Raw genomic sequence first — 14883 nt, 5'->3', positions numbered from 1 at the left:
CTCGACCGCGTGGACCCTGGCTGCAGGGCAGGAGCTGCCCGGTGGTGGGCCAGGCACAGCGCCCCCCACAGAGCAGAGCACATGACGCAGCTGGATCCCCTGCTCCTGCTGGCCCACGGACTTGTTTTTCTCCCCGGTGGATGCTCCACTCCCGCTCCACCACGAGGCCCCGCCCTCACTCCACCTCTTCCCGACCCCACTCTGCCCCCTCATCCGAGGCCCCCCAGCCCACCCACCACTCACTCCTCTCCACCCCCTCTCCTGAAACACTCCCCCCCGCCCACTGCACACTCTCTGCCTCCTCCCCCGAGCACCTCCCACCAACCGCTCGCTGGTCGGCATCCAGCCCCGGGCGCCGTCAAACAGCTCTGGCTGGTGGGTGCTGTCAGAGAAACCTGTTCTGGCCAGTCCAGACTTGGACAAAGTCTTGGCTCTGTTCACTGGTGCAGGTAACACAGGTCTGGGGGCCTTGCTAACGCCAGCTGGTGAAGGCAATAAAAAGCATCCTGCTGCTTTAGTAAAAAAAAAACTGACGCCCAGTGAACGAAATGACAAGGTTACAGACAAAGAACGTTACGCGGCTGTGTGGGCAGCCCAGCAGCTACGGCCTCCCCCGTTCAGGCAGAGAATTCAGGGGTCTACCAGCCCCTGCTCCAGAACAAAGGCACCGACTCCAGACTGCGACACTGGAGTGCAGAGCTTGAAGAATATGACACCAGACAAGAGGGTTCTGAGCCAATTCATGCAGATCAGCCAGTGGCTGACCCTGCTGCATCCATGTAGCGTGTGAGGTGTGATTCAGGGAGCTTTTGGTGCCAAATGACGGAGGGCACAGCGCGTGCAGAGGGTTTTACAGGGATCTTCTGGGTCAAGTCTCTACATTATTGTTCACCAAAGGGTGGCATGTGAGGTCTGTTACCGACAGCAGGTGGCTCTCTAGCCGTCATCATCACTGCAAAATGTAGGTAGGGATCATAGTTAGGGAATTACGGATCTAGTCTGAAAATTATATTTTTGAGGATTTGGGATTAAGGCAGGTTGCCAGGAGGAAACAAATCACAGGAATGTACCCCCCCAGGCAGGAAGTAACAGACGCCTATCTTCCTGTCTGGCCATGTGTGTACGTTGCATTCTATGCCTCACACCGTGTGCGTATTTGTGTACTGAGCCAGGTGCCAAGAGATTGTGATATCTACAAGAGAGGAAATCTACAGGAAGAACCAGTCAGAAGGGGAGTGTCCTGTTTATGAATAAAGACATAGGATTGTTCCAATAGACCTAAAAGTGCCCAGGAAGGGTCGATGGGGAAGCTGGGGAGAAGGTTACAATGAATAGAGGCAGGTGGTGGTCGGGGTCCTCTGTGTTGCAGTTGTTACTGTGGGTATAATTGTGTCCTGTGTCCCTTCTTTTGCCTTGAAGGGAGAACCATCATCTCAAGGGACGTCACTGGGACATAGCTGGGCATGGGCTGGGATTGTGTCATTCGCAGGGGGGATGAGCAGGCAGAATTAGGAGAAGGCCAAGTACACGCTTGGGCCCTGCTCATTTCCTCTAGCCTGAGGCTGGCTCCCATATCGTCCTTCCTGTCTCTCTGTCCCTACTCATCACACCAGCAGAGAGGATCTCCCTTATAGCCCTCCCACCAACCATTACCCAGAGCAGCCAGCTGGAACCCCTCCACACTAATCACTGTGGCAAGACTGGGGCTCGTCATCACCCATAGCTGGAGAAACCCTGGAGTGAGACTGGTGGGGGCTGACACCCTGGTACTAAACACATTATTAGTGTCTCTCTATGAACCTTCACCTACTGTGCTTTCCCCTGCCTTGCCCAAGCCCAGGCCCCTCCAGCACCCCCACCCCACAATCGGCCTGCAGGACAGGCTGGGGAGGGGTGAAGAGAGATGCACTTGTTGGATTTTAATGTTGTCAATATTTGCAGAGGGAGGGGGCGGAGGGGATAGAGGAAGGGGAGGGGGAAAGGGCCTGTGGAAGAGGGAATACAGGGAAAAGAGATGAGACACAGGGAAAGGGAAGAGGAAACAGAAGGAGGGGAGGGGGGATAGCTCAGTGGTGTGAGCATTGGCCTGCTAAACCCAGGGTTGTGAGTTCAATCCTTGAGGGGGCCATTTGGGATCTGGGGCAAATATTGGGAATTGGTCCTGCTTTGAGCAGGGGGTTGGACTAGATGACCTCCTGAGGTCCCTTCCAACTCTGATATTCTATCCTAAGGAGAGGAGGAAGCATAGAGTGGGGAGGATGGAATACAGTAGGGGGGCACAGGGAGGAGGAAATGGAGAGAGGAGGATATAGGAACAGAGGGGAGGGGGCCACAGAGGGGCAAGAGGGAATGGAGGAACAAGAGGGGGGAGGGGGAGCAGGCAATAGAGGGAGGACAGGGTGCAGGGGTAGGAGTAGGAAGGAAGAATGAGAGAAGAGGGCGATGAGGAAATCGAAGTCGGGGAGAGAGTTCAGGGAGAGGGAGGAGGGAAAAGAAGGAATAGAGTGGGACGGGGCAGAGGTAGGAGGGAATAGCAGGATGGGAGGGGCAGGAGAGAAGAGAGGTAAGGGAGGGGGTACAGGGAGAGGGAATAGGAGGAGTCGGGATCTGGGATGGGGCAGGAGGGAATAGATGTAGGAGAGGAGACACAGGAAGGGGGAGGAGGGATTAAGGTGGAGGTGGGGGGCATGGGGAGGGGAAGGATACAATACAGAGAGGGGAGAGGCCATGGAATTAAGAAGGAAGAAACAGAGGGAGGGGAGGCATCATGGAGGGGGCAGGAGGCATCCCAGGAATGGGAGGGGGCACAGGGAGAGGGAATGGAGGAAGAGAAGGGGGCACAGAGAGGGACAGGAGGAAATAGGGAGCGGGGAAGTTATTTAGGGAAGAGCAGATAGAGGGAGGGTCGATGCGGAGGCTGGGGATAAGGGATGCAATGAATAGAGGCAGGGGGTGATCCAGAGGCTGCTGTTCTTGCAGTTGTTACTGTGGGTATAACTGTGTCCTTTGTCTCTTCTTTTGCCTTCTAGGAACCAGCATTACTGGAACAGGTACATAGCTGGGCCTGGGCTGGGATTGTGTCATTAGCGGGGGGATGCGCAGGCAGAATTAGGAGAGGGCCGGGTACACGCTGGGGCCCTGCTCATTGCCTCCAGCCCCAGGCTGGCTCCCGTATCGACCTTCCTGTCTCTCTGTCCCTACTCATCACCCCAGCAGAGGGGATCTCCCCTATAACCATCCCATTGACCCTTCCCCACTGATCACCATGGTAGGACTGGGGGTTGTGACCCCCAGCTGGAGAAGCTTGGGCTGCAGAGAGACTGGTGGGAGCTTAGACAACTTTCAGCTCCTTCTCACTAGCCCATGCTCTGCTCTTAAAGGCACAGAACAGACTTGCATGAGAGTCTTTCTACCATTTTTAAAGACAAGGGCTAAAATCTTTATGTAAAAAAGAGGTTATTTGATTCCTGGTACAAAACTAAAAACAAATAAGAGTGTCTGCTAAATTTACATCAATTTTCTAAAAAAGGAAATCTACACCCATGCTCCTTTTGGTTGGTGCTTTAAAAGTTTGTTGGTTAAAACTTTACTTGGTTTAACAGCACTGAGATTTTTAAGAGGTTAGGAAAGAAAGAGTGTGGAGGAGAAATAGCCCTCTCTCTGGTAAAATGTGTTGCTATCTGTTTTACATAGACTGGTTGGTTGGTCTTTTGAGGTAGCCTGTGTGGGTTTTGTGTGAAGTGTGTAAACCTCAACCTTTACCTCCAGTTTACATGTAGTAATTTTTAGAGCAGTTTTCCTGTAGGCCAAACTTTAAAAAGCAAGCTAGCACTAGTTTTTAAAAGGCTGGTGTATTTCTACAAACCCTTGTATGTTTTAGCCCAATCAATGAACAAAAGCCACACCTCTTGGGGCATTAGATGTCATAGAATTGCATTTTCCTGAACCAGTCCTAAAGAATAGCTTGTGATTGGCAGGGCTGGATTAGCACAGGGGCTTTAGGGGCTGCAGCCCAGAGCCCCGGGCTAAGGGGGGCCCCACAGGCCGGATGCAGCCTGCTGCTTCTTTTCATCCAGCCCTCGGCAAGAATCCATGCCGCAGACCAGACACCAGTCCCCGAGCCTCAGTGCCCCCTAACCCCCCACGTGGCTGGATCCGCAAGCTCTGGCCTAGGCAAGGGGCGTTCAGGGAAACTCTGTGTGTTGTCCCTGCCCCCAGCACTGACTCTGCAGCTCCCATTGGCCGGGAACAGTGGCCAATGGAAGCTGCAGGGGCAGCACCTGCAGACACGGGCAGCGTGCATCATGCAGAGCAGCCAGGCCCCTCCGCCAGACATGCTGGCCACCTCGAGGAGCAGACCAGCGTGGAGCCAGGGCAAGCGGGATCCTGCCTTAGCTCTGCCGACCAGGAGCCACCCGAGGCAAGCGCCTCCTGGCCAGAGCCTGCACCCCACACCCCCTCCTGCACCCCAACCTCCTACCCCAGCCCAAAGCCCCCTCCTGCACCCAAACTCCCTCCCAGACCCTGCACCTCCACCCCAACTCCCTGTCCCAGCCCTGAACTCTCTCCCGCACCTAAACTTGCATCTAGAGCCTTTACCCCGCACCTCCTGCCACACCCAACCCCCATCCCATCCCTAGCCCCACCCCAGAGCCCACCCCCTCTCACACCTCAATCTCCTGCCCTAGCCCTGAGCCCATTCCCACACTCCAAACCCCCAGGGGCCCCATAAAATCTAATAGCCCCAGGCCCACAGGAGTGTTAATCCAGTCCTGGTGATTGGCTCAGCAAAGAGTCGTGGCTTGTCCAAGGCTGACTGCCCTGGAATTACTGACATTTGAATAGTGACAGGTTTCAGAGGGGTAGCTGTGTTAGTCTGTATCAGCAAAAACAACGAGAAGTCCTTGTGGCACCTTAGAGACTAACAAATTTATTTGAGCATAAGAAAGCTTAAGCTCAAATAAATTTGTTAGTCTCTAAGGTGCCACAAGGACTCCTCATTGTTTTGACATTTGAGTAGTGGCAGCTGCAGAGACAGCTGGTGGGAAGAGAGAAACAGCTTTTCTTCCTTACCTGTTTTGAAACATTCTCTGCAGTCTCTGAGTTCATGGTCTCTTTCTGTAAATGCCTGAAAGTCTTTTTTGCTTTTCTCAGCTGTTCTGCATCCTCTCTCACTTTGGGTTTTGTTTAACCCACCCCCACTTTGACTCATATTTAATGCCTCTATTTCAAAACACACTACAGTTATTCTCAGACTATATTTCAAAATAACCTAAATGCATAAAAATTATTGTTCTCTGAAAAGGCCTGTTAACAGATTTCTGCCTTAGCATTTTATTCCTCTGTTTACTAACATTTAAAACATATAAAAAGCTTATTTTCTTCTGAAAAAAATAGTTTTTCCTTCTAACTTTTAAAATGGCTCCAACTGTGGACACACACAGAGAAGCAGTCCTAATCTTTGCTATAAAAATTATATTCTGTTTGAGGGACCCTCTTACTGATTTCATGACTGAATGCCATAGGGATATCCCACTAGAGAGCATTGAGGTATGTGAAGGGTTCACCCTAACTGAAAAGGCAGAGGTTATGACCAGAGCCCTGCAAATCCCCAGATATCTACTTTATGTCCTGTGACAAGATGAACAATGTTAGTATGGTGGGTGCTGGGCTTTTCTTGGCAGGGGACTAAGATGTCACCCTTTTCCCTTGCTCTTGGGGCACAGAGGGCCCCATTAGTGACCCAGGAAGGTGGTAAAAGAGGGAAGCAGGGAAGGGGTCTGGGTTTGCTCCTCCCTCTGAGCCCCAGCCCCTCTCAACCCCTGTGGTTCTTACTCTCTTACCCCTTGGGTGGGGTACCTGCAGTCCTTAGACACTGGGGGAAAGAGGACTCCCTTACTTCAGTTCTTTGGTCTTTCAAGTCTCATAGCACACCTCCAAGCTCCAATCCTCACTCCTTCTCTCTGACTTCCTGAAGCCCCAGGGCGGGGGGTGTTATTAGGTTCCTGACAGGGCCTTAATTGACTGCAGGTGCTCCAATTAACCTGTAGCCACGCTCCCTAGTCTACAGGGAACTATGCCTTAATTAGCCTAGTGCTTATGTATTTCCCCTCGACCACTATCCCAGTGCTCCCTGGCCCTCCTGTATCACACTATACAGAGTTGTCCTGGCAGTGCCAGCTGATTGCTCGCCACTTCTTGGGGGCTGCTGCTGCTGTTGTGGGGAGAGGACTCTGCTGGTGTGACCACCCAGAGGGGAGGGCAAGGCCCCACTTTTCCCATTATCTTTGGGGCCTACCTTGGCTGGGTTGCTGCTGCTGCCCCCGGTAGTAGGGTATGGTCTGAGGGTGTTCCTTCTGGTATCCGCTCCAACTGTGACTAGGGTTGTTCCTCTCTCCTCCCTCCACCCGTTTTGTTCCAGCTTGCCCCTCCTCTCTGGCGGTCTGGGACTGCTCGTATTGATCAGCATAAGAAGCAAGACTTTCTGCTGAGTCCATTTTGTTATCCCATAAACACTGCTTTATATCATATATAAGACATGAGGCAGCTGAAGGGAATAGCTCAGACTTGCAGATGGAAGCAGGACTGCAGAATTCTGAGGGGAGACTGCTTGGTGAAGAAAATGGACAGTAGAAGCATGGGACTAAGAGAACCAGGCAGAGGAAAAAACGGGCTAGTGAAGGAGAAATAGAGCTCAAGAATAGGTTTGCAGAGTTGGAAAATGAAGAAGGGGCTGAGCAGGTAGTCACTGAAGGTGAGCAAGAAAGAAGAGAAGAGCAGCTAGTCCTATAGGAAAAGGGGAAGAGTCAATGGAGACTACACCAAATATGAGCCCCAGGAGGATACAGGATGGATTGAAGAGGATTACAAGGGAGAATAGGAATGGAAAGAACTTGCAGCCAGAGGGAACAGGGGATGGACCGGAGAATGGCATGGTCACCAGGAAAAGGCAGGTCTACGTGATCAGGGACTCTTTACTGAGAAGAATAGACAGGCCTGTAACCAGAGCTGATCCAGAGAATAGAAGGGTGTGCTGTCGTCTAGGTGCTAAGATACGGGATGTAGACCTGAGGTTGAAAAGGATCCTAAAGGGAGCGGGAAAGAATCCACTGATTACCCTTCAAGTGGGAACAAATGATACCGGTAGATTCTCGCTGGAACGTATCAAGGGAGACTATGCTAGGCTAGGGAAGACGCTTAAGGAAATCGAGGCTCAGGTGATCTTCAGTGGGATTCTGCCTGTTCCTAGAGAAGGGCAACAAAGGTGTGACAAGATTATGACTATCAACGCTTAAGGAAATCGATGGCTCAGGCAGTGGTGCTATAAGGAGGGCTTTGGGATGTATGGCCACTGGGAGGCATTCATGGACAGAGGACAGTTCTCTCGGGATGGACTTCATCTGAGTAGGGAAGGAAATAGACTTCTAGGATGGAGGCTGGCACAACTGATTAAGGGAGCTTTAAACTAGGAATTTGGGGGAGATGGTTGGGAGATGTCCAGGTAATCTCCACGCCGGATTTTAGCATTGAGAGGGAAGAAAACGAAGTAAGAAAGGATACAGCTGTGGGTTGGAGAATGTATATATGTAGGAAGGGCAGTGTGGATACCAGTCTAATAGGTCATACTGGCTGTAGAATGACCGTGCCTAATAGGGTACAGAATGTGAGCAAGGCCAAACAGCAAAAATTAAAATGTTTGTACACCAATGCGAGGGATCTAGGTAACAAAATGGAAGAACTAGAGCTACTGGTGCAGGAAGTGAAACCAGATATTATAGGGATAACAGAAACATGGGGGAATAGTAGTCATGACTGGACTACAGGTATTGAAGGGTATGTGCTGTTTAGGAAAGATAGAAATAAAGGTAAAGGTGGTGGAGTAGCATTGTATATCAATGATGAGGTAGAATGTAAAGAAATAAGAAGCGATGGAATGGATAAGACAGAGTCCGTCTGGGCAAAAATCACATTGGGGAAGAAAACTATTAGAGCCTCCCCTGGGATAGTGCTTGGGGTGTGCTGTAGACCGCCGGGATCTAATTTGGATATGGATAGAGCCCTCTTTAATGTTTTTAATGAAGTAAATACTAATGGAAACTGTGTGCTCATGGGAGACTTTAACTTCCCAGATATAGACTGGAGGACGAGTGCTAGTAATAATAATAGGGCTCAGATTTTCCTAGATGCGATAGCTGATGGATTCCTTCAGCAGGTAGTTGCTGAACCGACTAGAGGGGATGCCATTTTAGATTTGGTTTTGGTGAGTAGTGAGGACCTCATAGAAGAAATGGTTGTAGGGGATAATCTTGGCTCAAGTGATCATGAGCTAATTCAGTTTAAACTGAACGGAAGGATAAACAAAAATAAATCTGCAACTAGGGTTTTTGATTTCAAAAAGGACTGACTTTCAAAAATTAAGGAAATTAGTTAGGGAAGTGGATTGGACTGAAGAACTTATGGATCTAAAGGCAGATGAGGCCTGGGATTACTTCAAGTCAAAGCTGCAGAAGCTATTGGAAGCCTGCATCCCAAGAAAGGGGGAAAAAATTCATAGGCAGGAGTTGTAGACCAAGCTGGATGAGCAAGCATCTCAGAGAGGTGATTAAGAAAAAGCAGAAAGCATACATGGAGTGGAAGATGGGAGGGATCAGCAAGGAAAGCTACCTTATTGAGGTCAGAACATGTAGGGATAAACTGAGAAAGGCTAAAAGTCAAGTAGAGTTGGACCTTGCAAAGGGAATTAAAACCAATAGTAAAAAGTTCTATAGTCATATAAATAAGAAGAAAACAAAGAAAGAAGATGTGGAACTGCTAAACACTGAGGATGGAGTGGAGGTTAAGGATAATCTAGGCATGGCCCAATATCTAAACAAATACTTTGCCTCAGTCTTTAATAAGGCTAATGAGGATCTTAGCGATAATGGTAGCATGACAAATGGGAATGAGAATATGGAGGTAGATATTACCATATCTGAGGTAGAAGCAAAACTCACACAGCTTAATGGGACTAAATCGGGGGACCCAGATAATCTTCATCCAAAAATATTAAAGGAATTGGCACATGAAATTACAAGCTCATTAGCAAGAATTTTTAATGAATCTGTAAACTCAGGGGTTGTACCATATGACTGGAGAATTGCTAACATAGTTCCTATTTTTAAGAAAAGGAAAAAATGTGATCTGGGTAACTACAGGCCTGTTAGTTTGCCTTCTGTAGTATGCAAGGTCTTGGAAAAAATTTTGAAGGCGAAAGTAGTTAAGGACATTGAGGTCAATGGTAAATGGGACAAAATACAACATGGTTTTACAAAAGGTAGATCATGCCAAACCAACCTGATCTCTTTCTTTGAGAAAGTAACAGATTTTTTAGACAAAGGAAACGCAGTGGATCTAATTTACCTAGATTTCAGTAAGGCATTTGATACTGTGCCACATGGGGAATTATTAGTTAAATTGGAAAAGATGGGGATCTATATGAAAATTGAAAGGTGGATAAGGAATTGGTTAAAGTGGAGACTACAGCGGGTCATACTGAAAGGTGAACTGTCAGACTGGAGAGAGGTTACCAGTGGAGTTCCTCAGGGATCGGTTTTGGGACCAATCTTTCTATTACTGACCTCAGCACAAAAAGTGGGAGTGTGCTAATAAAGTTTGCGGATGATACAAAGCTGGGAGGTATTGCCAATTTAGAGAAGGACCGGGATATCATAAAGGAGGATCTGGATGACCTTGTAAACTGGAGTAATAGTAATAGGATGAAATTTAATAGTGAGAAGTGTAAGGTCATGCATTTAGGGATTAATAACAAGAATTTTAGATATGAGCTAGGGACGCATCAATTAGAAGTAATGGAGGAGGAGAAGGATCTTGTAGTATTGGTTGACCACAGGATGACTATGAGCCACCAATGTGATATGGCCGTGAAAAAAGCTAATGCAGTCTTGGGATGCATTAGGCGAGGTATTTCCAGTAGAGATAAGGAGGTGTTAGTACCGTTATACAAGGCACTGGTGAGACCTCATCTGGAATACTGTGTGCAGTTCTGGTCTCCCATGTTTAAGAAGAATGAATTCAAACTGGAACAGGTACAGAGAAGGGCTACTAGGATGATCCGAGGAATGGAAAACTTGTCTTATGAAAGGAGACTCAAGGAGCTTGGCTTGTTTAGCCTAACTAAAAGAAGGTTGAGGGGAGATAAGATTGCTCTCTATAAATATATCAGAGGGATTAATACCAGAGAGGGAGAGGAATTATTTAAGCTCAATACCAATGTGGACACAAGAACAAATGGATATAAACTGTCCATTGGGAAGTTTAGACTTGAAATTAGACGAAGGTTTCTAACCATCAGAGGAGTGAAGTTCTGGAATAGCCTTCCAAGGGAAGCAAAAGACCTATCTGGCTTCAAGATTAAACTCGATAAGTTTATGGAGGAGATGGTATGATGTGATAACATGATTTTGGCAATTAATTGATCTTTAAATATTCATGGTAAATAGGCCCAATGGCTTGTGATGGGATGTTAGATGGGGTGGGATCTGAGTTACTACAGAGAATTCTTTCCTGGGTATCTGGCTGGTGAGTCTTGCCCACATGCTCAGGGTTCAGCTGACCGCCATATTTGGGGTCAAGAAGGAATTTTCCTCCTGGGAAGACTGGAAGAGTTTTTCGCCTTCCTCTGTAGCATGGGGCACAGGTCACTTGCTGGAGGATTCTCTGCACTTGAAGTCTTTAAACCATGATTTGAGGACTTCAAGAGCTCAGACATAGGTGAGAGGTTTATTGCAGGAGTGGGTGGGTGAGATTATGTGGCCTGCATTGTGCAGGAGGTCAGACTAGATGATCATAATGGTCCCTTCTGACCTTAATGTCTATGAGCCTATGAGTCTGTATCCTCCTTGGACATATTCAGGAATTGCTCCTGTGTCATCAAATCACACACTTCTCAAAGCTAGTTACACCCCTTCCTTTGACCAATTTATCTAACAGATCCTTCATCTGATTTACATAAACTACATTACTTAGTCCAGGCCCTCTCTTAAGGAATCTAAATTTTACTCTGTAAGTTTCAGGTGTACCTTGAAATTGCTTTAAAACCAAATCCTTGAATTTATTATAGTCAGAAGCCTTATCAATAGGCATCTTATTGAATATGTTCAGAACTCTTTCAGTCAATTTTGCGACCAGTGTGGTTATTTTGTGAGCTTTAGGAATTTGATGGAGTGTGCACAGGTGAGAAAATATTCAGCAATATCACTGGATTCATCATACTGTGGACATAGTAGCTCCCATATGTGGATTGTTGGAGAAGGATTGTTAGGATTATTCAGTATATTTTGCTGAGTCTTTGCCTTCTTCATCTCCAAAGCATGCTTCCTCTCTTTTTTTTCTCCTCCATTTCTTTTGCCTCCATTTCTCTTCTGTGGGCAGCTTCCATTTCTTTTTCTTTTGCCTTCATTTCTCTCCTGTGGGCAGCCTCCCTTTCTTTTTCTTTGGCTGCTTGTGCATCCATCTCCATCTGTCTGAGTTTTACCCGTCTTTCATGTTCCTTTTGTTTTTCCTTAGCCTCAAATCTGGCTAATTCCAGCTTCTGTTGAGTATTGCTCTCTGTCATTCTAACCTCTCTGTTTTTAACCTAGCTATACCCGAGAGTTAGAAAGAAAAAAAAAACCTGGCTTGTAAAATTTTGCTGTGCTGTAACCTGATACCTATTTTATCTGATAGCTGTTCTCAGCCTACAGAAAAATCCTTTTGTTAGGCCTGCTGCTCTGTCCCCCAGGCAGAGAGACAGAATCTACAGCTGTAATCACCTTTTACAAAACCTTTTAAAATCTTGCTGTGCTTCTGGTTCAAAATGATCTCACCTCTAACACCATGTCAAGGTTCCTTCCCCACTCTGAACTCTAGGGTACAGATGTGCGGACCTGCATGAAAGACCCCCTAAGATTATTTTTACCAGCTTAGGTTAAAAACTTCCCCAAGGTACAAACTTTGCCTTGTCCTTGAACCATATGCTGCCACCACCAAGCGTTTTAAACAAAGACCAGGGAAAGAGCCCACTTGGAGACGTCTTCCCCCAAAATATCCCCCCAAGCCCTACACCCCCTTTCCTGGGGAAGGCTTGATAAGAATCCTCACCAATTTGTACAGGTGAACACAGACCCAAACCCATGGATCTTAAGAACAATGAAATATTAATCAGGTTCTTAAAAGAAGAATTTTAATTAAAGAAAAGGTAAAAGAATCACCTCTGTAAAATCAGGATGGTAAATACCTTACAGGGTAATCAGATTTAAAACATAGAGAATCCGTCTAGGCAAAACCTTAAGTTACAAAAAGACACAAAAACAGGAATATACATTCCATCCAGCACAGCTTATTTTACCAGCCATTAAACAAAAGGAAATCTAACGCATTTCTAGCTAGATTACTTACTAACTTAACAGGAGTTGTGAGGCTGCATTCCTGATATGTTCCCAGCAAAAGCATCACACAGACAGAGCAAACCCTTTGTCCCCCAGATCTGAAAGAATCTTGTCCCTTCATTGGCCATTTTGGGTCAGGTGGCAGCGAGGTTATCTTAGCTTCTTAACCCTTTACAGGTGAAAGGTTTTGCCTCTGGCCAGGAGGGATTTTACAGCACTGTATATAGAAAGGTGGTTACCCTTCCCTTTATATTTATGACAGGTGCCCAGGGACATCCTGGGTCCTTTACCAAGGAAATCAAGTGACAGCATGTTTGTCTCATGAAATAAGGTCACAGATTGCCTGGATGAAAAGTGTTGGAATGGTTTTGGATGAGCAATTATTTATTAGACATGAGAGCAGCTTGTTAATTAAGTCTAGGCTCTAGAATGCATGTGGTGATTTTATTTTATATGTAGCCATTTGTTTTCAATACTTCTACTTGCTACTACTTGAACCTCTGTGCTTTGGTAAATGAACTGATATTGGATCTCACTATGAACATATCTAAGTGCTGTGAGTTGAGTGGAGCGATGATCTGAGGTGTAACTGGTAAGCTGGGGTGCACTGTTTCTTTGGAAGCAGCAGATGTGTGCATACTGAGAGTGTCCAGTGATCAGAGACTGGACACACCAGGGAGGGGCTCAAGGGTTGGAATGTACCAAGTGCTAACCTGTAGATTGACAGCGAGGCATGTGAGGCCATGAGAGGAGTGCATGTGTTGCCCGTGGCCAAGCTGGGGAGCTGACCCACTAGAGGCACAGACAAGGCTTCCTCACACTAAGGGCAGGTGGTAAGGAGCTGCCTCACAACCCTAGGTCCCTCTGGAAAGAATCATATTAGGTGTATTCCGGTAGTACCTGGGTACCCCAGCCATGGACCAGGACTCTCCATTGTGCTAGGCACTGTACAAACAGGGATTTTTAGGCATTGCAGCAAAGGAGAGTTTTGAGGAGGGATTTAAAGGAGGAAGATTAAGTAGTTTTGTTGATATTTATTGCGACCTCCTCCCAAGTGCGGGGGGGCAGCATGGGAGAAAGCACAAAGGAGCTTGTTCAAAGTGTGAGTGATGGAGGCTAGCATCATAGGCAAGGATCCTGAGGCCTCAAGTCCTTTTAGAACTAGGGTGAGCAGCAGCCATTTTGGAAGAGGTCAGTTTTCTCCTGGAGTTCTCTGCAGTAGAAAATTGTTTTTCAGAACCTGCTGAAGGAGAAATTTTCCTTTAAGAAGAACAATGGCATAAAATTACCATTAATTCTCAACCATTTATTCAAATATAGTTCACACAAATTAGTTCTGGGGTCCTGCAATTCTCCATTCAGGAATCACTGATACCTAGAGCATAGATTCATAAAGTTTAAGGCCAGAAGGGACCATCAGGATCATCTAGTCTGACCTCCTTTATGTTGCAGGCCACAGAACCTCACCCACCCACTCCTGTAATAGACCCAGAACCTCTGGCTGAGTTACTGAAGTCCTCAAATCATGATTTAAAAATGTCAAGTTACAGAGAATCCACCATTTGCCCTAGTTGAAACCTGCAAGTGACCCGTGCCCCATGCTGCAGAGGAAGCCATAAAAACAAACAAACCAACCCTCTACCAGTCTCACAAAGAGGAAAATTCCTTCCTGACCCCAAATATGGCCATCAGTTAGACCCTGAGCATGTGGGCAAGACCCACCAGCCAGACACCTGGGACAGAATTCTTTGTAGTAACTTAGAGCCCTCCCCACCTACTGTCCCATCACCGGCCGTTGGTGTTATTGTCTACTAGGAGTCACAGACTGGCTGTTGCCGAATGCCATTGTAGGCAGTCTCGTTATACCATCCCCTCCATAAACTTATCAAGGTCAGTCTTGAAATCAGTTAGGCTTTTTGCCCCTTCTGCTCCCCTTAGAAGGTTGTTCCAGAACTTCACTCCTCTGATGGTTAGAAACCTTCATCTAATTTCAAGCCTACACTTACTGATGGCCAGTTTATAGCCATTTGTTCTTGTGTCCGCATTGGTGCTAAACTAAAATAACTCCTCTCCCTCCCTGTTATTTATCCCTCTGATGTATTTATAGAGAGCAATCATATCTCCCCTCAGCCTTCTTTTGGTTACGTTAAACAAGCAAAAATCTTTGAGTCTCCTCTCATAAGGTAGATCTTCCATTCCTAGTAGCCCTTCTCTGCACCTGTTCCAGTTTGAATTTATCTTTCTTAAACATGGGAGAGGAGAATTGTACACGGTATTCCAGATGAGGTCTTACCAGTGCCTTGTTTAATGGTACTGACACTTCCCTGTCTCTACTGGAAATACCTCGTCTGATGCATCCTAGCACCGCATTAGCCTTTTTCATGGCTGCATCACATTGGTAGCTCGTAGTCATCATGTGATCAAACAATACACCCAGGTCTTTCTCCTCTTCTGTCAC

At 47.0% G+C, this 14883-nt stretch overlaps 2 protein-coding genes across 2 annotated transcripts in view; both read left to right on the top strand.

The window, feature by feature from the left end:
- LOC144267068 (uncharacterized) overlaps nt 1-14883 on the top strand; it is a 620395-nt gene that overhangs the window by 299461 nt on the left and 306051 nt on the right. The window lies entirely within an intron of this gene.
- Nucleotides 1-14883, top strand: part of LOC144267063 (uncharacterized) — a 114071-nt gene that overhangs the window by 90914 nt on the left and 8274 nt on the right. Inside the window, exon 11 of the mRNA XM_077820728.1 lies at nt 3030-3050. Within this exon, the coding sequence (XP_077676854.1) occupies nt 3030-3050 (21 nt within the window). The remainder of the gene's footprint in view (nt 1-3029; nt 3051-14883) is intronic.

The sequence above is a fragment of the Eretmochelys imbricata genome, chromosome 6, assembly GCF_965152235.1.
Source record: "Eretmochelys imbricata isolate rEreImb1 chromosome 6, rEreImb1.hap1, whole genome shotgun sequence".
In the NCBI taxonomy this organism is placed as follows: Eukaryota; Metazoa; Chordata; order Testudines; family Cheloniidae; genus Eretmochelys; species Eretmochelys imbricata.
Note: the sequence above shows the minus strand (reverse complement) of the source record. Positions and strands in the feature narration are given on the sequence as shown.